Source organism: Pithys albifrons, chromosome 1 (genome assembly GCF_047495875.1).
Source record: "Pithys albifrons albifrons isolate INPA30051 chromosome 1, PitAlb_v1, whole genome shotgun sequence".
NCBI classification, from domain to species: Eukaryota; Metazoa; Chordata; class Aves; order Passeriformes; family Thamnophilidae; genus Pithys; species Pithys albifrons.
In genome coordinates this window covers 92,169,739-92,194,211 of record NC_092458.1, presented here as the reverse complement: position 1 = coordinate 92,194,211, position 24,473 = coordinate 92,169,739, and the positions used below count along the sequence as shown (strand labels likewise).

Genomic DNA, 24,473 nt, shown 5'->3' with positions numbered 1-24,473 from the left:
ATGCTTCACTTCTTCTGGGGAGACAGCTGGTCTTTTTTATGCTCCTTAAATGCTGTCTCTGAGACAAATCAGGTCGTGTAGAGTCAGGGACACAAAAAACACTGAGGTGACTCAATCCTATCAAATCAATGGAAGTCAGGTGCCTACATTTCTGTGTAAGTCTGGGCCCAAGTGATCTTGAATAACATCAGTATGAAAATACATTGTGCTCTAGCCAAGAATAGAGCATGGGCTGAGATGCCCCTTAACCCCCTAAACAGCACAGGTAATTAGTTGATTCAGCACTAGTTCACCTAAATAATTGAAGGAAAGATTTCTACGCACACCCTAGCACAGGTGTCATGAGAAAGGAATGATTTTGGGCCCCTATATCTTTACATAGAGAACACAATTTGTTTGTTTGCTTTCTTAATAAATGGCTATTGGTTTTTCCTTGTGTTGTAAAGGGAATTATTGATAACTGTCAATGGTCCTATGGATGTCCAGGCTCTGGCCAGTATTGATGCTTTCTCTGGTGAAAGATATGTAAGTCCTATATCTGGGCTTGTAGCACACAGGTTTCATAGTACTGAGAGACAGCAATGTGTATTGAAGGGCTCTGGCATTCAGTGTCTCATTTAAGAGAAGCTCCCAACTAACAGCAGAAAGCAGCAGGATACCAGGGTGAGGGCTGACTGCAGCCTGATGCTAGGATGAACATTAAAGAAGTTGATACCTGCTATACATTGGAGGGCAGAGACACTAGAAAAGGAGAGCTATAGAGAGGGGTAGAAGGGGATGTACAATATTCAAGGATCTCTTAATGGAACAGTAAATTCTTTCTTGGTCTCTCCATCCCAGCATTCAAAATACAAAACTATATGGTTATTTTTCCAAGGCCAGGCAATGAGGTACACGATGAGAGACAAGTAGACAAATGAGCAAGGACCAAAGCACTCAGTCCCCTCCTTTCTTTGCCTATATGTGGCTGCAAACATGTGAAACATTTGGAAAACTCCTGGTTTCTCAATTTCTCCTTTCCTGAGATGCCAGCATGTGAGATATTTAAAAGGGTCTGGACATTATAGTAATACTTTCTTAATTCTTTGCCATGTTCTGACCCGCAGGTAAGCTGTGAGTTTGGAGACAGAAGGTGAAAAGGTGGACAGAGATTAGAAATCTTCTTGTGGTCCTGGCTCCAGGAAATTTCTACATTCCTGGTACCTAAGAACTAACCTCTGCACTACCTGTGTCTTAAACATGAATTTCTTATCTTCTACTCCCTCAGCTATGTGATAGCAAGGAAAGTTTCATTTACAGGAACAGTCTGCCTGGGAAGGGATGTCCTAGAAACCTGGAGGTGTGGCAGACAAGCAGATGGAGATGGCGAGAGGAGCATCCCTCTAGGACTAGAAAAATGCTGTGGGCTATGTAGATAGAGACACAAAAACTTAACAGTGTGTTTCATAAAGGCAAAGCTTTGCACAGTGTCTTCATTGGGAATGTGAGGATGGTCTGAATAAAAAAAGTGGACGTTTGACTATGTATGCCCTTTTATATATCCATTTAGCTCTGCATCCACCAACCTCATTGATTTCAAATCCTTGTGCCATTATAGTATCTATGATTTGTTTTACACGAAGTGAAACAGAGGACATTTGTTTTGTGTAAAATGGCAATACATTGCATGCACCCTTACAATATCATGAATATGTCAATATTAAGTATTAGTATGAGTTTACTTTACACATAAATGTGTAAATGAATGGGGGATGTGATAGAATACTAATCTGTGAAACCTATGCTTGCCAGACCTGCTTCCTAGCTGGAAGTTCTAGATTCCATACAAACACTAGTAATAATAGTCACTATTCTAGCCACAATACTACAACCAAGATGTCATATATGCATGGGTGTTAGATAAGACAGACAGATTTCTTATTTTCCACTGACATGCTTTTGAATGCATCCTGGCAGGGCTGACTCACTCTTTTAGCTTTCCAAGGAAGACAAATTGCTTTCCAAAAGCTTTGCTGTATGTAGGTTATTTTTGAGCACTTCCTTAATTAAGGCTTATCTGCTGTGCACATAACCCACAGATTAAAAGCCTGGGTGGTTTTTTGTGCAAACAGAAGTTTCCCCCTGAACAACCTGTTTCTCACCCAACCCGTTGTTATACAACATGACACACATAGTGTATGGATATTGTGTCCTACCCCAGAAGTAGCTGCAGGCCAGTAGCCTCAGAAAAAGTAATTTCAAATGCATGGGATGCTTTCCTGGGGAAGGTCTGAAGAGAAATCAGATTCCTGAGAACCAAACTGGAACAGACAAACTATTAGGACAATACCTTTGACCATGATCTTGAGCTTCCCTTTTGCCCCAGTCTCACATTTCTTATCTTTTATGTCTGAAATGATGCTGAAAGCACCCTATTGGAAATACATTTTGCAGTTGCAAAACCTGGGATCTGACAAGGACTCAAATGGATGTCATCCCAGCTGGAGTAAGAGGACAATGATCTCACTGGAATAGCAAAAGAGCTTTTTAGCTCTGCCACGCTGTATGTGCAGGTGAGGGGTTTTGGTCTGACCTCTCTGGAGATAAGTGCTTTCCCATTCCCCATCAGGTCAAGGGCTGGCAGTCAAAGCTCTCTGTGAGTGCTTCTCCCTTGCTGCCCTCCTGCTAGCAGTGGGAAGGAGATAAACTTTTACAGGACTACATAGCCCAGGTAACAAACAGAGTAGCTGCTCTGGAGCCAGAGAGTCAGGCATACAGCAAACCACAATTCATAGTAGCTGTTCTGGTTGGTGCAGCAGCCATGTGGGATGTGAAAGCAGCAAGGCCAATGGCAAGAGAGATCTCCCTTTCATCAATGGTTTTAATCTTTGTCCGGGGATTAACATTTTTGTCATATTCACTAATGTTTTTGCAGAAATCAGGCATAGAGACTGGACTTCTAGGATCTTGTAGTTATGCCTAAATTGTCTTCCCAATCTCCCAGTCATGCTGCTGCTTGAGATTGCCACAGTCCTTGGAGAGAGAGTCATACCTAAGGCATCTAAGTGTTATACAGTGCTATAAAGATGTACCTAGTCTATCTTCACGTTGCTGTGGCTACAGTGTAATGCAAGGATTCTCAAGATCTCCTTAAACCAGCTAGTTCAGGTATTAGGTTAGGTTGCCACAGCAACACAGGACTTACTGCAAGCTGCAAAACTTGTCGAAGGAACAGGATGGATGATCCTATGTGGAGCTCTATACTTGGCTAATTTAAAGGTTCTTTCAATTTGTTTCAATTTGCCTGTGCTGAAAAGTTGATCCCAGATGCTGAATAATACAGTATTGAATTAGCTATGCAAGAAAAAATGTGAATACATGAATGGTTAGCATGGTAATGTCAGCATCGTCTTTACACATAACCATCACCTGCTCTCTGAAAAGTTGAGGCAAACATGAAAGACCACTTTCCATATCACATCACTGAATGCACCTGGGGAAGTGCAGATGTAATGCTCAGCTGTGCCCATGTGATTAATGTTTCGCACCTGGGCATGGTCAGGAGCACAAAAACTCCTTGTGCAGAATTCTGTGTATTAATCTCAGTTACATATTCATTCACTGGCTTACACGCACTGCACAAGCATCCTGGGCACACAGTCTCACTCCCACACTTCCTGCTATGTACAGACCCATCTGCATCTGTGGGGCAGCTCTTTTCCTTGATGATTTGGGGCTGCTTATTCCCTGGCCACCATATCCACTCAAGGAATAATGGGCACCAGTGTTAGGGTGGGGGAATCCCATGCTCTGGGGATGCAGGGAGAGGTAGTGGGTACCATGCCTGGCATGACAATGGTCAATCTTTTGATTCACTGGCACAGTTTTGCTCACTCATGTGTGCCTGACCCTGTCTTGTGCTGTGGAAAAGACCATTTCCGGTCTGTTTTCCAATGATGGCTTCCAGTGCAGCCAGTCCTCTTTGCCCCTCACCACAGGTGTGAAGTTTGCAGTGACACATGGACATGTTGCAGTGGCTTCTCCCTTCTTCTGCTGCATTTTTATTAAATGCTTTATAGATTGTCTTGTCTCTCTGCTCTTCTGGTCTGTAACCTTTCCCCAGATGGCACATCTTAGTTGCAGTGGCCAAAGGAGTGGTTCCCTCTTCCCACACAAGAGTAAACACTTCTATCTTTCTCAGCCAGCTCGTTTTCTTTGTTTTCTGACCCTAGCCAGTGTCGGAAAATAGGTGCGGACAGCAAAGAGGCCAGTGGCTCTGCTTCCAAGTAGGTCTTTTGAATGCTTCCCCATGGGAATATTAATAGAACAGTGTCCTTTCATCAATATGCAGCTGAGCTGTTACTTGCCCATGGGCTGCTAAATTATTGGGGTAAAGAATGGTATGTCCTATAGATTCAGTAGAGGTTTTTAAGCTGAGCATTATCTCTCTGCAGCAGACCATCATAAGGTACAGGGTCTGTTTTGGTCCCATTTAAGACTCTAATGCATGACTTAACTCTAAAAAACATGGGGATTGCCTGTTCTTTGTTATGAGGCTGAATTCCACCCAATAGTCACAGAAATAATAATAGTCTGCTGAAATTGGAAAGACTGATATTAATCTGCCTATTAATCCTTCAGTGAAACCATGAGTGAAGAGCAAAGGGTTTGGAGTGCTTGCAGGCAGGGTGTTTATGAGGAGTATATCCTGTGAATATCTGCGTATGTCTGACAGCACATAACTGCGGTGGGGCGGGCTGCAATACTATTCTCTGTTGGTAATCCTGAGCCAAAAAGCTATAAAAGACAAAACATTCGGTGTCATTAGAGTCACACACCTGTGAAACAAGGTGTCATTAAAAAGAAACGCAGACTTGAAGGCAAAGGAGGATTTGGAAGGACTGTGAAAATCCCCCTCGGGAGAGTGTTCTGAAAATGAGAAGGGGAAAAAATTGGTATATTTCAAAATGAATGGGAAAACAAATCATGGCAATAGAGACAACCCATCTGGTGCAAGCCTTTTCACATAGCCAAGATGCTCTCAGCATTGCTGACGGAGATGATGAGGTGCTTTAAATTCCTTTTACAAACCTCCGGCTGGAAGTTTGGCTGGAGACCTAAGTCTGTCCAGCCCTAGCACGAAATTAGAGCCACCTGGCTCCAAACCCAAACCAAAAGGAAAGGCTGCTTTGAAACTTGTCACTGGTAAGCAGGAGGGAATGTGGGGCACTGCCAATAAAATCAGAGCCTGTCATACACCTGAAGAAATCCTAACTTCTCTCCCTCTTTTCTCCTCTGCCCTCCCCCCTTGTTCTTCTTCAAAGGTTGAAAAAAATGAGGATGGAGACCAAAAGATTGAGCAAGATGGCATCAAACCAGAAGATAAAGCTCATAAGGCAGCCACCAAAATCCAGGCCAGCTTCCGTGGACACATAACAAGGAAAAAGCTCAAGGGAGAGAAGAAGGGAGATGCCCCAGCATCTGAGACTGATGCTGCTGAAAAGAAGGAGGAAGGGCCTGCTGGTGGAGTGGCCGAGAACAAAGAAAGTGAGGCTCCCACTGCCACAGAAGCAGCCGCCGCTGACAGTGCCCAGCTGGAGGAGGGCAGCAAAGACAGCAGCGCGCCAGCAGAGGAGAAAAAAGGAGATGGAGCCACTGACACGGGCTCAGAGCAGCCAGCCGCACAGGCTGGCACTCCTGCTGCCTCCTCAGAGGAAAAGCCCACTGCTGCCGCTGTCCCCGAAAGGGAAAGTGCCACTAAAGCTTCCACTGATAACTCGCCATCCTTGAAGGCTGACGAAGCCCAAGACAAAGAGGAGCCTAAACAAGCCGACGTGCCTGCTGCTGACACCACTGCCACCACCACCCCTGCTGCAGAGGATGCTACTGCCAAGGCAACAGCGCAACCCCAAATGGAGACAGTGGAGAGCAGCCAAACCGAAGAGAAGACAGGTGAGTGAAGGCCTCGCTAGGGAAAGGGCCTCTCCAGAAATGGATACCTCCCTTGGTCTGTTGGGGACACAAAGCTGGCCAGCAAGAGCTGGTGCAGGGATTAGACTGAGAGTTAACAAGAGAATTCCCTTGCTGGGTTTAAGGGATGGGCTTAACACCCTCTTCCTTGCTTTCTGTCAGCTTTTAGAAATACTACGCCTTCTGTCAAAGTTCCTGTTCCTTTAGATGGAGGTGCCATCCAGCCCTATTTTCCAGAGAGGCAGGAGAGAGTCAGCCAACTTGGAGGCTTGGAGGAGGCTGAGAGAGCCCCACAAGCTCTGTCTATGCTAAAGATAGTGATGAACCTTCTCAGTCACACTAGCATAGACAGCTCCAGTGGGACAACTAAACAGCCCAAGATGATGCCAGCTCACTGGAGGCTTCGAACTCAAGCTGGAAATTTCACTTGACCAAAGCTCTCTCATACAAGGCCATATAGCCTTGTTGGTGGAATGGTCAAGGAGTCAAAAGGGTCTTTCTTCCATCTGCCTGTGTATGGGTAAGGTTCTTAATACAACCACATCCTAGTCAGTAACATCTTATTATCAGCAGTGTTGAGTTTTATCCACACCAATACTTCTCACCTCTCTACTTGGAGAAGCCAGACAGCCATGCTTGCATGAAGCATTTAGTTATATCAGCTGGTTCGGACTCAGATCAGGTGGGGAAAAAGAAGATTATAGGCTGTGACAGCTGAGTGAGGGCAGGAGAGAGAATTGAGTGTCAAGAGTCACTCCCAAAGGTGTTTTCAACTCTTTTGTTCTTGACCAAGTGCAACTCTGCTTAACTAGTTCCCCTATGAAGGGGTGAAAAATTTTGAGGCAAAAGGGGGCATTTTTGACAGAGGATATTGTGTACAAACCATAAAGAAGAGTTGGGTTTGAGTTGTGATACTGAACTGGGTAGAAAATATTTTTCTCTCTTGTTCTTTACCTTCCTTATTTTATCAAAGAAATATGTACCTATTGATGTTTCTCCATAATTTCATTTGGTCCACTACTTCTCCTACACAAATTACAACCCCTACTCTCTAATTAGACTTTCAAGCTTAACAGCTAACCCAGGGATTCAGACGACTGTATTCTTGCTCAACAAAGTGGAGAGATAGGAAAGAATGGATTTCCAAAAGAACAGATTAAGTACTGGGACAGGAACTCATGCAGGATATTTATGATTTAAGGTATGGGCAAGGGAGCAGCCTTCAAGAGCATGAGTGTAAACTGATTATACACAACTACAAAAGGTTGCTGGTTTTACCTCTACTCATTCAAAAATTTCTAGACATAAACCTTGAAATTGCATTGTCCCTGTTACCTTTTTGTTCTCCAGGTCTCTAGTCCTTTGTTCTTACTTTGTGTAATAAGTTGAGTGGCAACATACATGTCATGTGATTTGTGAAATATAATTTAGTATGCTGTATGCTGTGCTTGCATTGATTTTATACTTGACAAAGGGATAAACATCAATGGCAAAAACAGGACAGAGTGAATCAGTGTTTTGGGGTCCTCTGTACATAGGATAATGAATGCTAATTACCTTTTATTTAGGGCTTGGGATACCTTATTCCTAAACAGGAATGATTCTGCTTTGAATTAACATTGGATTTTTATTCAGGTTAATCTGCTTTAATGGATAGAGGAAGGAAATTTATAGTAGTAGACTATTTGATTTACTTAATTTTGCCTGGTTTGAGTCACTACTTATCAAAGAATGGTTTATTTCTATGCAGTATTCTGAATCATTTGCAGATATCTTCCCCATGCTCTTGTTGGCTTTAACATCATTTGAAGTGGCAAACTGTTCATGGTCACATTATTTGAAGTGGCCATTTAAATGTATGATTTAATATGTATTTGCACATGATACTATTACTTATGTAAATATCTATCCAACAGAGTAAGTTGGAAAATCTACAGTCAAATATATATTTAAAAATGAGTTTTCAGTGGTTGGGTGTTGAAGACCAGTATGTGCATCTATTTATACTTATTCAGTATGCATGCAGTAATACTCAAGCTTAGCAGTGTTTGCAGAAAGCAAACATGGAAGGTGTGTGGCCAGAGTCAAGCTGATAGCCTCTTTAAAATGTTAATGAATATAGATTTTTTCCTGAATTCCTATTCCAGTATGATATCAGCCTTCCAGTCACAAACCCGAACAGCTGGCTAAGTGTCCCCAGAGCCATCCAAGAAAGAAATGCGAAAAAGATTAAATGGGTCTCCTTGTCCATCTCTCTGAGGACGCAGGGCTGTGCTCTGCAATACATTCTGTAGCACAATGTCCTCAGTAGTAAGAAGCTGCTTTCTACTTAAAGAATATTCATCTAAAGAGCATCATCACAGTTCAAAATTAACCCTCAGACAGGAAACATTTCCTGATAGAAAACCTGTGTTTTCTTTTTTACTATCTTCATCCTATTACTCCCTCTCATTTCTTTAAACCTCTGTTTCTCTCTTGGTACTTACTCTTTCCATAAAGATATTTGACATGTCTCAACCTTTGTCCCACTCATTCCCCAGTGAACTGGTGGTTGCTGGCATGGCTGTGATGGTCATTCATGAAAGAGGGAGGGCTACCAAACATCTGCCACTCCAGTACTCCTCCAGCCCAGGGACAGATCCTCTTTCAGCTTCATCAGTCCCCTTGGCTTTCAAAGGTCATCTCTTATCATTTCTGTGATCGAAGACTGGCACAGTAGTATGCAGTGTCAGGCTGCCAAGAATAAATCAAATTGGCTCCTAGCCAATGTCATCACTTGGCTGGTTGCCATGGCATGCTTGGCTGCTACTACTCTGAGGCGTGCCGACTGTGCTACTTTCATGCAGTGATGTTCATCTGCCTTGAATTTTACTATAATGGTTGTATCATGCTATCTATGGATACCTTCCCCAGTGCAAGCACAAGCAAAAGACAAGGGCATTTAATTTATATCCAGAATAGATTTTTGCCTTTATCTAAAGGCAGGACAAAAAAAGACAGGAAGTGGGGAAAGGAATAACCAAGAAGATAAAGTTTTTGATACTTAATATTTAATGTTTCTGGAGTAGAGGAGATGTGGAGTGCTTCTTTGTACCAGTCACTGGTTTCCCTGACAGCCTTCAGCTTTCCTTGTTATTCAGTTCTAATTACTCTATTGGTAATAGCTTAGGAAACTTATTCAAGCAACTGTCCGGTATCCAGTGTTAGTTTGTTTGGAACCCCAGACATTCCCAGTTGTACAGTAGGGCAGTTTCTAAGCAATTCTCAATGTACCAAAGAGTAAATGGAAAAAAATAGGCGGATTCCAACCTGGATAAGGCATGAAATGAGTCAGTCGGCTTTATTCAGTGGCAATGGAGGATTGTTACAAGAAGGACAATCTCTTAAATTCTTCACATTTTTGGTGGATGACTAGCTTGCCAAAAAAGTTGTCTTCTCATCTGAACTTCCTTGTCAAGACTTAGATTTACAGGTTTTCTTGTTATGTTCCAACTTTTGACTCTTCAGTGTTGGTATTATGCCTAGAGACACTTCCTTAAGATGCCAACCTATTCAACAGGACAAAATTCAAAGGTGGTAGAGGGAATTTATACATTACATATGGATGAGGAGGAGAGACTTACTCTAATCTAGGTTCAATTGGCTTAAATCTAGAGAGTCTCCATCAAAGTACTGGAAAGAGTCTATGTTAGCACAGCTTTGAAGTGAGATCAGCATCCAGCACAGCAGACTATGGAAGAAGATGGGCTACTATGTACCTTACAGTGAGGAGAGGAGGTGAATGTCACACAGTGCTAGAATCCCTTTGTACTTTCACACGTTTTCAAGTTTCACCTCCAAATTTGGCTGGCTCCCACATCAAAAGCACTCTCATATTGACAGGTAAGAATACAACAAAGCCCAGAAATGTGAAAGACTAAATTGTGCCTAAGGAAATAAATGGATCTTCTTTTGTTGGAAAATGAAGAATGCTTTTTCCTCGTTGATGAAATAGTTTTACAATGGAGCAGCTCCATGGCTGAAATGAAAAATCAGCCAGATGACTATTGCTTTGCACGTAAACAGACCAGCAGTTCCCCTGGGGCTCTGTATCCTCTGAACAAGGAGTGCTGGGAGGCACCATCTTCACTTCAGTTCCTCAGAGGGAGCAAGTCCCTATGGATCCTTTTTCATGATTTAGAGTTGAATCAGTTCTTTGTTTTCAGATCATTCACCATATTGGTGGAAGGACAATACTTGCTTCACTTGGGGAGCACTGGCTGTATAAAGATTTGTGAAGAGAGACTGTCTATTGTCTTGTACCAGCTAGAAGATACAGCCTGTGCTAAGCAAGAGGACTGCAGTTGTATAACTTGGAATTTCAGTCTTGGCCTATGGCTAGCTGGCATGAGGCAGAACAACCTCACTGTCATTCCTGTTTCATGGGAGCTTATCTCTGCTGCTGCACCTGGCAGCTAAGGAAAGCACTGCAAATACAGTAGTCTTCCCATGACTGCTCCAGAGGGAACAATTCTAAGCAAGCATGCCAGCATTTTCTTGTCTGCAGCACTACTCCAGCAACAAAGTAAGAATATAAATGCAATTTAGGTTACCTGACACTTGCTGAAGTATGAAATGTATGTCCATTCCTCAGTTGCTCTGAAATTAATCTTTGCATTGTATCTACATGAGTATAAGCATGGCATAGGTATTTCACAACTGGGTTTTCATTGGTGAAGAAAACCATGTGAGGGGCAGGGTAAGGAAAGTGGAATGTCACAATATTCTTACACACAACCTGCTACAAGTGCAGAATTTCCTCCTCCGTTGCAGTGAAATACTGCCTTTTGTCCTATGTGTGCCTCAGGTCTGCTGTTTCCTACTGAGATGCAGCTTGCCCCATATAGGTGGGAACTGCATTAATGGGCTAGGGCTGAAGCAGTACTTGACCTCTTTTAATAAAATATTAGGTGACCCTAAGCATATTTACTCATGACAAGGTGTGGGCTGACTCTGGAAAAGGCTTCTTGAGAAGAGCATGTTATCCACTCTTTTGTTCTAAAGAGGTACCAGTTATTTTGGGAACTCTGAAAGAAATGTATGGTCACTCAAGGCTTGTTGACTGGCTTATTTCATGAAGGGTGCAAGTTATAGGAAAAGTGACAAGAGTCTTTCACCCCTTCTGATACTGGGAATTGCAGCAGTTGCAGTATCAAAACCGCTCCTCACTGATCACAGCACGCTGGACAGAGTTCCTGTTCGTGAGAAGGCTTGGTCAGCCTTGTTCTTTTTCACATCTTTATAGTATTCTTCCAACAGAACAAAGCTATCTGTCTTGAGTGGGTACAATGCTGAACTTTCTAGATGGTATACCAAGGTTTGCTGAGAGCATTGCACTCTTACACATCTCCATAGGAAGGAGCTCTTATGAGACGTACATACAGGTGATATTGTTCAGGGAAGTGTGTACTAATGTCATGGTATGTGCTCACATTGTATAGTAGTTGCTCATGCTAACACATGGCTCTCTACAGCCAAGACCAATGGTTAACCTCCACCTAGATTTTGCTCAAAATCACTCTGTCATTACAAAGTTTTTCAGACACACCCCCTGCATCTGCACTCAGATCATCTTCTGAAAATGCAGTGAAATCCCCACGAGAGGAAGGCTTTCTATCATAAATGGTAAACAAAATTTCTGCTGAGAAGGATTCAAACAGCAGACCAGTGAATAGTTTAGACAGACAGAGAATGAAATTTCAGTGGTGACTGCTGTATCTGCCAGAACTGCTCTGCACCACTGCCAGTGTCATCTTTTTACACGAGGATCAAGTAGTCTGAACTTTTCAGATAGATATAAGCTTGCAGAGTATCAGCTGGGATTTACAGCTCCAAGAGCCAGAACTTCAAAAGTAGCAGTACTGACTCTGTGGCCAAATGCAGAGGAAAAGGATTTGGAAAGTTCACCAGGTCAGTACAATCAGATTAGTTAAACATTCCTGAAGAGCTGTATAATAGGTGCATTAATATTGTATTATCAATATCAGTGCAGCGATCACTTCCCATCACTGTGGAAATTCGATGAACTCTGGTGAGACACAGTTGTACTCACAAGGATCCATGCAAATCACTGTTCTCTACTGTCTGGAGTTTGGTTTAACAGGTAAAGCATGATGTGTTCTCTCTTTTGATGCTCATATAACTGCAGCACTATATGACATATATATATATATACACACATATATATGTATACACATACATATATTTAGTATCTGATTGACTAAGTGTCAACAGCTTCCCCAACACAAATCAGCTATACAATGCCCATAAAATTCAGTGACAAATTGGCCACCATTGCCTTAAATATACTTCTGTACTTGTGCCATATCACAGAAAGAGCAAAAGCTTTGGGTAGCCCTACTTTATGCCATGGCCTGTTGTATATAGCATCATATAGTATGCATTTATGCACAGAGGGCATAGTACCATAGGTCTTGCTGTTCATCTCTTTCATGAAGAAAACAAAAGCGATGCTTTCAGTAGCTTTTAATGTGAAATTATTCCTGTGCTTTTTAGGATCTTTCTCTGCACTCTCTTTAAATCTGTCCATCTCCTTTATGAGGTGGAGTGACAGATATTGGTCATATTAGTTCTGTAAAGGGTGTACTTGTATACACATGTTTCCAGAAAGGCAATATTTCTTCATTTTTGCTTCTCATGCCAGTCATTCTGCACAGCAACATCTTTACTTTTTGAAGACAGTCACCCAATGTGCATTGATGACTGCAATGACTTGGGAGTTCTCCTCTTTGTAAAGACACTGATGAAATATTTTATTCAGCCTTATGATGATCTGTGAGACTGGGCCATGGCCAAGACAACCAAGGAAAATGTAGGCAGTGACAGAAGTCAACCAAGTCAAGCCACTGGCAGCTCTATAGAATGGTTTCCACCTCCAGTTTTGAACTTTCCAACAGACCTGTGAAAGACCATATTACACCAGCTCCATTTGAATAGGTCTCCAGACATAATGTATTTCTCAAGGCTACATTCATACTGCAAGCATGACTTAAAGAAAGGCTTCCTTATTCCCTGGTTTTACTCTCTGTTAGTGTTAAATGTCTTTCATGCAGAAATTAGGGGAGATACTTAAAAATAAGTTGTGTGGGACACCCAAATGATGGAGAGTACTGCTATTGTGTGCTTAGCTGTTCTCTGAAGGAGAGTCCAGTCTGATTTTGTGTGTTACTATGACTGTGACTTCCTTCCTGGTTCTGTATTCCCTGCTAGAGGCTCCCTTTACATATCCTTTAGCTCTAGTGGCCTGTACCACATAAAGAGCTGTAGCTGTGTCATCACCAAATGTGAATGTGATCTGTGGAAATGTTTCTTTTTTCTTTCTGTGTCCTTAGCTACATCAGTGTCAGCATGGGACACTGGAACAGAGCAGAAAATCTCAGCTGAGGTCCTGGCAGTCAGGACTTCCTGTTGGACACCTGCCTTTTGCAGGGCTGCAGAGCAGTCAGGAAAAGAACAACAGAAAGCTGGAGAGTGTCCAGAGATGTAAAAGAAAATGTTCTTCCCCTAATGACCAGAAAAGTGAGACTCAATGCTTCATGCAAATAAGTCTTAGATAAAGGTCATAAGGTCCCAATTATCCACTGTTCAAAGACCCACACACTTTCCAGCTGTACCTTGAGGCAATAGCAAATGAGTCCTCTTTTCATTATGAAAGAAAGCAGAAGGTAGAAGCCACTATTCAACCTCTCCATCTTCCTTCAGCAAAACACTGTAATTGGGAATGCTATTAATGATAACCGGATATTACCTGTAACCTAGAGGGCTTAATGAAGAAGAAAATCTCTCTGACATTTGGAAGAAGGTCCAAATCCCAGTGCTAAAGTGGTGCAGTGCTAGAGAACCACAGCTGACAAAGCACTGCATGTACAGGGAAAGGGATAGGAGAGCAGGAGCAAGAGCTCTGACCATTATGCAGAGGCATTCCCCAGTGCTGCTGATTGACAAAAAAAGTCTTAGCAGCTGTGAAAAATGTTTCAAGGACCTTACTTAATAACCATCTGAAGAGATGAATGATGGAATAAAGTAAAAGTAATTTAAAGTTGTGGTGGTGGCAATTACTTTTAAAAACTTCTTTGATGTTCTTAAAAGATTGAGACACACATTAATTTGGAAACAACACAAGCCTCTGAGAGGGAGGTGTGAATGCAAGGTTGTGTGGACTAGGTCCATAACTGTCTAGTTTTCAAGTTATTATAGGACTCCATTCCCTTACTGGGTATGGGCTTAGAAATGAAAGGGTATGTATTCCAGTTTAGACATCCTGTGTTACTTACCCTACTTACATAAGGCTAGGATTTCACCTGTGATTTCAGCATCAGTGTTGTAAGCAATTCAGAGTAATCTTCAGTCATCGGTGCTGAAACAAAGGATATGCCACAGGACACCAAACCCTGGTTTGGAGTCTGCCCCACTGCACTTCAGAAATATGTGCGAGTTGAAGGAGTCTGTGCTCTTAATCTTAGATCTGCTCGCAAACTGTCTGTATATTTCTTCCCCTGGAAGGGACTCAGTGTAATATTGGTCTTCTGCTTTCCCTTGTTGTCAGAAGGGACAGAAATGGGCCACGTTCACGGGGTCTGATCAGAGAGTTGCTGTGAGTTTACCTTCAGTAAGGCTACTACACTTTGTACAAGCAGCAGTTCTGTCTGTCCCTTTGCCTGCATTCACAGTCCATTATTCAACCGGAACACCAGAGATCCAAATGGTGGAAGGAAGTAACTTCTTTATTACCAAACAGTGAGCAGGCAGCAGTGTCACCTAGATCTTGCAACTCTGTACCACACCTGCTCAATCCTGCACCTTTCCCATGAACGCCTGTGTTCAGCGTAGACATTTAGAATGCTGCACATTTGCACGTGGGACTGGTGGGTGTTTGGAAGATGCCTCAGCAGTATAAAGTTTTGGCTCATGCCTTAAGGCTTATCTTTGGGGTTGAAGGAATGTAGCCATCCCAGCACTGCTGCCAGGCCTTCATTGGGAGACTTCCCAGTGTGGCCCAGCATGATGCCAAACACAAGCACTAAATGTGACCTCTTGTCCATGACACATCTCCCAAACACACCTGAGGCCCACAAGGAAGACAGTGGGAAGAAATGCACAGCACTGATGCTGAGCAGCAGACTTTGGTCTCAAGAGACGCTAACCCAGCCCTGTTCACTGCACTCAATAAGGAGACACAAAAGGAGAAAAACATTTCTTTGTGCCTCAAGGTATAAACCTTCCTCATGGCTGAAGACAAATGACTGTGAGAAAGATGAATGGAGTCACTGACTTTTACATCAGAGAAGAGGAAGAAAATTGCAGACACTCCTAACTGATGTAGCATACAACTACTTCTTGTCTTCATTTGTAGAAAAACACATACAGGTGGTTCTCCCAAACAGAGAAGTAAAGCCTAGTTGCAGTTTAAACCCAACCACACAGGGCTTCTGAATCCTGCTGGACTGGAATTTTTCTGTGAAACTCATTTTTTTATCATTGAAGAACCTTTTTTTTTTCAAATGCAAACATAATATACCAGTACCAGGACTTATGGGATTTGTAGATTAAAGCTATAAGAGAAACCTTTGCCTGCTTTTAGAATAGCAAGAATGTGAGGGTCAGGTACTCCCTTACTGGAACAGAAGAAAAAGTGGGTCCATGCCTTATGCCAGGAAGCTAAAATCCTGTGAGCTTTGCAAGCAAGCCACTGGTCTGCTGGACAAAGTTTCTCCTGGTCCCTCCTGCTGGAGCTATTCCACTTTGTATAAAATATTTATTGTTTGCTGGAGCCAGGATGTGGAGTTTGGTCTCCTCTATTCCAGATGAGTGACCTCATCATTCATCTACAGAGTCCATGTTTTTTCCTCTGGCCCAATGAATATTTAATGACTTATGGAAGTGGAACAGCTCCAGCAAGAGAGGAAGAGTAAGAGAGACATGTTCATTCACGTGGATATCTCACAACATCACTCTGCGACCAGCAGGGAAGACCTGAGCCAAGGACCTTGGCAGCAAATAAAATCAACTGGAGGACCAGGGGAGACAATATGAGCACGAAATGGTGGGGTGCCACTTCCTACGCCTCAGTGCAGTTTCAGAGCAATTTCAGAGCAGCTCAGGCTTGATGAGTTCATGCATCATACAAGGCCCTCTTCTTCTTTCATCTGCCTTTGTCAAAATGGTGTGCCCAAAAGTATGGGCTGTTCCACAATGTCCAAAAACTTAGAAAACTTAGAAAATCTGCAATTGGGAGCTGTGGTGGTAACTGACAGCCTCTGTGGTCCTGTGCAGAGTTCATGGCTTCATGGCAGACTTTGGCTATGCATGAGATAGTTGAGGAGCAGCTACTGCTTGGCCCCAGAGCTGAGTCAGGGCTCCCTTGGGCTGGAAGTGTTAGCAAGGGACGGTCAAGGCAGTGCTGAAGTGTCCTTTGGTGAGGGAGAGAAACCTTGTTGTTGTAAACTAGCTCAGCAAAGGTCCATCTTAGCCATCTGGAAGGGTACTTTTTTTCACCATAGAGGACAGTACTGAGGAGCTTCAGCTTTGCCATTGACAACCCAGACATACCTGCTACTCCAGAGACGTGATGCAACCTGGTCATGACACGGCTGTTTGCGCACAGGGCTTTGGGCTGCCTGGTTGTGTCCCTTGGAGGTCTCCCCAGATTTTGCAGCTGTCCCACTGAATGCCCTCATGTCAAGGCTGAATTCATTACCCTCTTGATTGAGTTGTTACTGTGAAAAGCCAATTAAACTGAGATGGCTACTGTGGGACAGCCACATCGGTTCACTTGATGCAGCCCTCAAGAACTCAGAGACTGGGAAGTCCGTCTTGAACTTGGAGAAATGGTTCTAAAAACTGGTTAAAAACAAAACCAAAAGCAACAAACCAAACCCCAAACAACTTGCCAGATTTGAATTAAAATCAGAATTACTGGTCCTAACTTTTACCACCTTCACAGGAAAGACTGGTGCTGCCAGTAAAAGCACTCATGAAAGGTTTTCCAGGCAGCTCCTTCCTTCCTTCCTTCCTTCCTGCTGTGCAGCTTGGCTCTCTGAAAATGGCCAGTGCCAGGCTCAGGGCTGCCCTACTCCTGCTTTCCCTTAGAGCTGACCACTTACTGGGCAAGCATCACCACACCTCTAGTCACAGAGATTTCTTGGGCCAGAAAGGGGTGACTACACAGATCAACCTCCCATCTTAAGTCAGGCTGTAACTTTTCACCTTCAGCCCCTAGGCTTTCTCATGGGCACCCAAGGGTTGAGGCTACAAACCAAGGAGGATCTGCCCTTTGCAGTGTGATCTGGGTAAAGTGTCCAGCTGCCCATCCAGTTTTGCAGGACAGGTGCTGTGACTTCTGATGTTTCTTTCCCTGCAGGGCTGTGATTAAGCAGTCCCAGAGAGGAGGTTTCAAGAAGAGGGGAGAGTTCCTCTGCACTGGGAATGCCACTTTCAAAATTTCTCTCCCTGTTTCTGGGCTCTCAAACCACCTCCTGTTGAAGTGCAAAGCAAAGGCTCCCAGGAGCTTCACTGGGTGCAGCATGAAGCCTCATCTGCCTTCTGGAGAGCAGCGTACGTGTTTCAGTGCCTGTTCTGCATAAAACACATTGGGATTCTAAGGGTGTGCACACCAGCTGTGCATTTGAGAAACATTAGTAATATCTTTGATGCAAGGAGCTGTTGTTGTTGATGTTGCAACTGCTGGAGACAGTTATCAAGAGGATGGCTGTGGAAGGCCTGACAACAGACACTTAATTAATTTCAGGATCCAATTTACAGAGCCTTGGTGTATGATGATGGACAGAAACAAACTAATGATCTCTAAATGAAATTTCTCCTTCATTTAAACACAAAATGGGAGGATGGCAAAGGGAAGAAAAAGAGACATTTTATATCCTCTCCTTGATTGTAATTCCTTGCCTTCAGCTAGATCAATATCATTTCTGTTGGAGATGGAGGCTGCCTCTGGTTTCCATGGCAATGTGGTTGTTGGAGGCTTGCAGGCTCCATGAATCCTCAATTTATCAGTCTTCTAGGCTTTAATAATGGAGACCAGCAGTCAGGCAGCTTATGAATGGCACATGTCTTTTGGGCTGGGGGAAGGGAGGCGGGAGTGTGGTTTGTAGTAAGGGCTGCAGCAATTTGTTTTCCTGCCACTGGCAGCTGAAGGGGGAGGAGTACGAGGGGAGGAGCAGTACATTAATTCTGGATGCACTGAAGGAATTTCTAGACCATTTTGCCGCAATTACGGAAGACTTCCTCCTATAGTTTCTTTTCCCTGGACAGCTTTGCAGGGGAAGGGGAGGAGAGCAACCTCACAGCTGGTGCTTTATGAGGAGCTGAGAGCTGTAGATGGAAAACCCAAAGACTCTGTCACTCTGCATGTTTCCTTCCTCTTCTTAACCCTCTTTATTTTAGGATCAGCAGTGCATGAATGCCAGCAGTCTGCCGCAGTTTCAGGTTCGTTTTTATCCCCCTACTGATCCTACCAGAATTGCCAGGATGATCAGTGGAGCTGTAAGATGGGCAGACCTCTGAGGACCTGATCTGTCTGTCAAACTTCTGTCACTTGCTGTGCTATTCTCTGTGCATCTTCTGGGCCTCTCCAAATCCAAACCTCCAACCCCAAAGTGCTCTAAGCTTCATTCCCTGAATTAATTACTTTGCTAGGAAGGTCCTGGCTGTAGAACAATCACTATCAATCACTTCAGTAAGGTTCAACTGGCCTATACCTACTGTGGGTATTTCCATTTCTGCTTCTCTTTCCTCTGATTTTTCCCCTATAATCTCACAGGGCAGTCACTCTAAAGAGGCTAAAGAATAAATGGGTGTATGTGTTTGTTCTTCTGTCCCTTCACATGCCCTCTTTTTCTAAACCGTCATCCAGAACTTAACCCAGCAAAATGGGTGACACAAAAGAATGCTGTTGCATAAGATGGTGACATCCTGTTTTCCAACACATATGCCAAGAGCATCTGTCAACTGTTATATTCCACACCTGGAAGCAAGTTAAAACTTCTATATTCAAGCTGTTTAAATCACAAGGTATTTAAGGAAATAAAAGAGTACTCTTTCTGGTCTGTGAAATCAACATGGGCAGAGGCGAAGAAAAGTAAAGATCACCTTATGGGTAATTTCTTCTTAGGTTTTCCTCAGATGGAGTCATGACTGCCTTTCTTCTACCTGCCTTCCTGTGATGGCTCTGTGAGTATTGCTGAGATGGCTGCATCTCCAGTTTTGGATTGAAGATAGAACTTCATGGAATTTCAGAAATGACAGGCCCAAAGCATCACACCTGTAGAAGTGCTGCTGTGTGCAGAGTGGCTGGTTGAGGTGTTTGAATGAAGAGCCAAGGCGATTCAGCCGCCTGGGTATACCACAGGCTTTTGTGTGACCACAGCCCAGTTCTTCATACTTTGCTTATTCTAAAATGCAGATAAAACTTTCTCTTTCTTCACTGGGGTGCCAAAAAGAATAAAATACTTCCATGATTGTGAGTTAGGCTATTGTTGTGGTAACAAAGACCAGAGAAATACTTATATTGCTGGCTGCCTGTAGTATTCTGGGAAGGCTACAATGGAGACAGCTCTTGATGTTCACAAAGGTGTGTGTTCATCGTAAATGTATGATCTGGATATTATATACTGTTTTATCTTATAGATCTGGTAAAATCTTGATACGGTATCTAAAAAGACCAGTACACTACCTCGGTGTGTCAGGCACTGGATAATGAAGAACTGTGGTCTGAGTGTCTGCAGAGGCATCTTTGACTCTGCGTCACCCTTTTGCAGAAGATGGAGGGGCTGGTAGCTTGGAGTCACTCCTGGAGGGAGCTTTCTGGTTTAGTTGAACAACTGATTGTGCATTAGATCAGCTCTGACCCCAGCTGATGTCTGGAAAGACACTGCACAAGTCACTTCCCATTTCTCCTCTTCAAGCTCCCTGGCTGCAAAGATCATGGAACCTTGGTAGGAGTCTGTTGAGGTCATAGTACCTTTGGTGCTTTTTGGTAGGAGGCCACTCAATGCCGGCGTAATACATTTGCCTCCAAGGCACTGTCATCTCAAAAGAGCTCTTTTACCTTGCCTTTGACCACTGTACTACACAGCCTCCTGCTTGTCCACCACTTTCTGGTGCAATGAAGCATCCCCGCAGAAGCACTGTGACAGATCACACTGCTGGCCAGGTGGGAGCACCCTGTCCTCCCTAAAACTGCCTTTACTTCTAGCTGTGAAAGTGGCTGAGAGTGGCATTGTTAGAGACCTCACTGAAAACCTAACCATTCTGATAGACTTCTTCCAACACTAGCTGGATTCAAATTGCCAAGTTATAGGTACAATACTGGTACAGCAATAAATGGTCAGCAGTCGGCATGTCATTTTTCTCAGCCTCCAGGCCTGACTGCATCCATGAATGTGGGAAGGAAACAGCAGCAAAAGAAAGGAGATCTGCTTCTTTCCCATTCTCCAGGAAGAAAAAATATATGCAAATATAGCTGTAACAGGGTTAAGACTTCACATTCACAAGGAACAACCTCCCTTTTCTCTCCCCACCCTCTTCCTCCATTACTCCCATTTCTCTGGAGACCTCACTGCTCCCTCCCATCAGCCAAAGTTGGGGAGTTTCCATGGCAACCTGGCAGCTGGTGTCTAGACACTGTGAAAGATGCTTTGCAATGGAGCTGTGAGCCTGACTCCCCTCGGCACCCCATCCCCACTGCTGAGCACCCTGAGCATCTCTCACCTCTCCCTCCCTTTCCATCTACTGCACACATGGATGCCAGTGCAGGGTTGGACTTCCATGGTGATGCTGGAGGAAGAAAGGCATGGGGTGGGATGAGAGGGAGAGGAAATCCCTAAGCTACTGTCTCTTCAGCCTAACAAAGCGCAAAGGCATCTGAGGCGACAGAACTGGGGCTGGCTGTCCTCTGAGGATTTAGCAGGATCAGAAAATAAGGCAGCTGTCCAAGCTTGGACCAAAGTTATCAGCCATGGGACTTGCATAAGTTGTATTTGTTATTTCTCTCTGCTGGAGCAAATGAGCCATTTATACATGGTTCTGAAACAAAGATGAGGTGGCCCAGGAATAGAAGGCCCAAGCTACCATGTATTGTGGCCATATTAAACTTTTTGGTTTAAATTGAACAGACTGCTTTGCCTGCTTCTTTCACTGGACCTTCTGCCCACTACTTCCACTGAGGACATTTCCTCACCACCACCTTATTGCAGAGTTTGCCAAGGGTAAGCAGATGTTGAAGGTGCCATGTGTCCACCAGGACCCCAGGGCTCATAGGAACCAGGTGGTACCCTGAGTCTGTCTGTAGAGAGTGACGGATTCACCGAAGTCTGGGAGAAATGATACAAGTCAATGCCCTGGACCAGACACAGCCACTCACCTAAAATACCCAATTCCTTAATTTCTCAGTGTTTTGCTGGGGCAGGGTAAGTCTGCCAGATCTCCCAGGCAGTGAGTGGGGAGGGCGTAGAATTTTAGCATGGCATATGACACATTGTAGGGCTGACTGCAATGGGCTAACATGGATCAGGAAGAGAACTGTGTAAGCAACAGCTCTGAACCTGAAGTGTGTCTTGTTTCAGCAGTCTCAGACCTACCATCGTCTGCCTGGAATAGGCTTCTGGCTGGCTAGAAGGACAGATGGATCGGGACAGATGAATCAAGCTGTGAAGCCTGGATTCAAATCTGGATCCAAATGTCATTAAAACTAGGAGAGGCTCAGGTCAGGGATTTTAAATGGGGCCCTCTAGTGCTTCTTAGCCTCAAAAAAAAAAAATCTTTAAGCAGAATCATCTCTTGGACAGCTGAGATCTGCTTATAACAGGGCAGGAAGACAAAGATTTATGTTTGGGAGCAAAGTGAAGACCGGATGAGGAATAGGTTTTCAGTTCCATCTATGCCCAGGCTGTAGCTGGCAAAGGACAGAGAAAGGAGGGAGAATGAAAAATGCTAGAGAAAGAGCAGTGTCTGTGTAGATCTGGGCAGTACTTTAGAATGAAAGCATGAGAGAGTTCTGGCTGCACAATCAATATCAGCAATAATTATGCAAACAGAGAGAGAGAGCAGCAAAAGCAAAATCCCTGCATCTGTATTAGAATCCCAGAGTGTTGTGCAATGTCTCTCCTCTTGGCATTGGCTGTGGTAATTTAAAGATCTGCAGCGGAACAGAGACAAAAAGGAAAACAAAACCCAAGCCACCAGCCACAAAAGAAACCATCATCAGAGAGGTTGCTGCTGCTATGGTCATAAGCTGATGTCTGCTCTGATTTAATTAATCTTGGCAAGTCAGACGGGAGCTGGGCAGGTCCCAAGAGACAGTGTTTTACCCGGAAATCCACTCAACCTAATTTCACTAATGTAGGACAGTGGAGAGACTTGGAGAGGAGCCTGCATGCTCAGCCATTAGAGCACAGCGTAGGCAAAGGCAGCTGGAAGTACCACCATCCAGCAAAACTGCTGCTTACGTGCCTGCTTCAGCCTCACAGCAACCAGAGCTGCATATGTTCCAGGCGTTTGTTCCCCAGCAGGGCTCACAGACATGCCTCTCACCCTTTCCAGGAAATAAATGGAATACTGAGGAGCAGGAGCTCTCTCAGACCCTATTTCAGCAAGGGTCTATAGTTCACTTCCATATTGCTACTCTTCCATGGTCAAGGCTGTTTCCTAACAGGTGCTAGTTGGAGCTGTAAGTATAAAGCATCTCTCCAACATTTCAGGCCCTTCAGCTGGGAAGGAGATGCACATAAGCCTGTCCCATCACACTGCTCTGTCCCTTAAACAATTCTGCAATCACAGCTTAAGGTTTGTCTGAGGCTGCCCAAAATGTTTCTCAACTTGGCTCATCTATTCAGGGTGCTAAATGGAAGTAAAACCAGTGGCAGCTCAGCTCACAGATGCCTGTCTCTTTGGCAAAATTATCCCAAGTATAGGATGATTTGTACTGCAGCATAGCTTTCCAAAGACTGAAACAAAAAAGCAAACTGAAATCTCAAAGCTTTGTCTGCAAAGGTGAGACCACAAGACTGGAATAAACAGCAACAATGCAAGTGATGACTGGTGTGCACTAAGGCAACTGTAAGGGTGATGACTGCAAGCACAAACTAGGTGGGTTTTGTTGTTGGTTTTGAGGTGGGGAGGGACAAGCTTTTTGACCTAGCCATTCTTGCTTTATCCTTCAGGACTGAATTTATTTTCCCCCTCCTTAAGCTTCTTTTGCTTTATATTACAGCTCTGCCTCCCCACCTGTTCTGCTTCTTCCATGCATGCACATCCTGTGTTCTCATTCTGTGAGTTTGGGTCTTTCTTTTTGCTCAGTGGCTGGAATGCTCTAGAAAAAATAGGGGATGTCTCCACCTTGGCTTGCTGCAGATGTAAATGTTTCCAGGCTGCAACTCCTCTTGTCCTATAATAGGGATCTAAACATGACAGGTTAATAGAGCCCTAAAAATGTGATGTTTATTTCCACTAATTAGAAAGGGAGGAGAGGATGAGAAGATCAGCTGGAGATACCTCTGTGTAGATGTCTGCATTTAGGTGAGATGTCTGTTCACTTTGACCTCAGCTTTCTCATATCATGATCTCACAACAAGCATATCAATGCTGCCCAGTCCAGGCTCACCTGAAGAAATAACTGATTGCCTTCTGCTTGTTCTGTCCCTCACAAGTGGACACAGAGGACTCTGATCTTGCAGGAGGAGAGCTCACAATGCTGGCATGTTCAGAAGGGATGCAGCTTCAGACAGGTGGAAGTTTGTCTACCCAGGATGAAATGCTTTTATTCCCCTAGTAAGGGATAGCCTGAATTCTCACCTGCTTTTTTTTGGTCACAAATGTGAATGTAAAATGCCAAGGCTATTCAGTTCTCTCTGTATAATGGTGTCTGTCCACTACAAACTCACAGGTGTGACAGCCCAGAGTTCAAAAAAGTGGAAAATCAAGACTATTATTGGATAAAAAGGAAAGTAAGAAATAGTCCCTCTGATGTATGGAATCCCTAGGAAAGCTGTCTACTAATCTCCCCAGGAATACTTTGCCCTCCTTTGCTGGGACACTGAAAACTAGGCTGCAGAAAATCCCAGAGAACATACTGCAGAAATAGCCTGCATCACACAAACTGGTCAGATAAACTGTCTCACCTCATGAATCAAAAACTACTATTAACTGGCCCTGATGTGAGTGGGGTTGTGATCCATTGCTCCTGTTGCACAGAGCAAATCCTCTTCTTTTTACTAATGTGGTTTAGCAGTGCTGCAGCTTGAATTTTCTTTTATTTTTGTGCTGAATTCTTTATCCTTTGGGATATTGCTTATTGCTAAAGTTTATTACTACATAATAACAGGTTGCTTCTTTTTCCCCATCCCAAAGATGAAGAAATGCTGCTAAAGCTGCTAGGAAATAAGACACAGTTTAACAGGGTATAGCAGTACATCAAGCATTTCCCCCTATTGCTTCAACACCATAGAAGAAAA

General features: G+C 43.7%; 1 protein-coding gene across 1 annotated transcript in view; it reads left to right on the top strand.

The window, feature by feature from the left end:
- The window catches only part of GAP43 (growth associated protein 43), a 60,419-nt gene that overhangs the window by 26,638 nt on the left and 9,308 nt on the right, over positions 1 to 24,473 (top strand). The window contains exon 2 of the mRNA XM_071560512.1: positions 5,304 to 5,931. Coding sequence (XP_071416613.1) covers positions 5,304 to 5,931 — 628 coding nt within the window. The remainder of the gene's footprint in view (positions 1 to 5,303; positions 5,932 to 24,473) is intronic.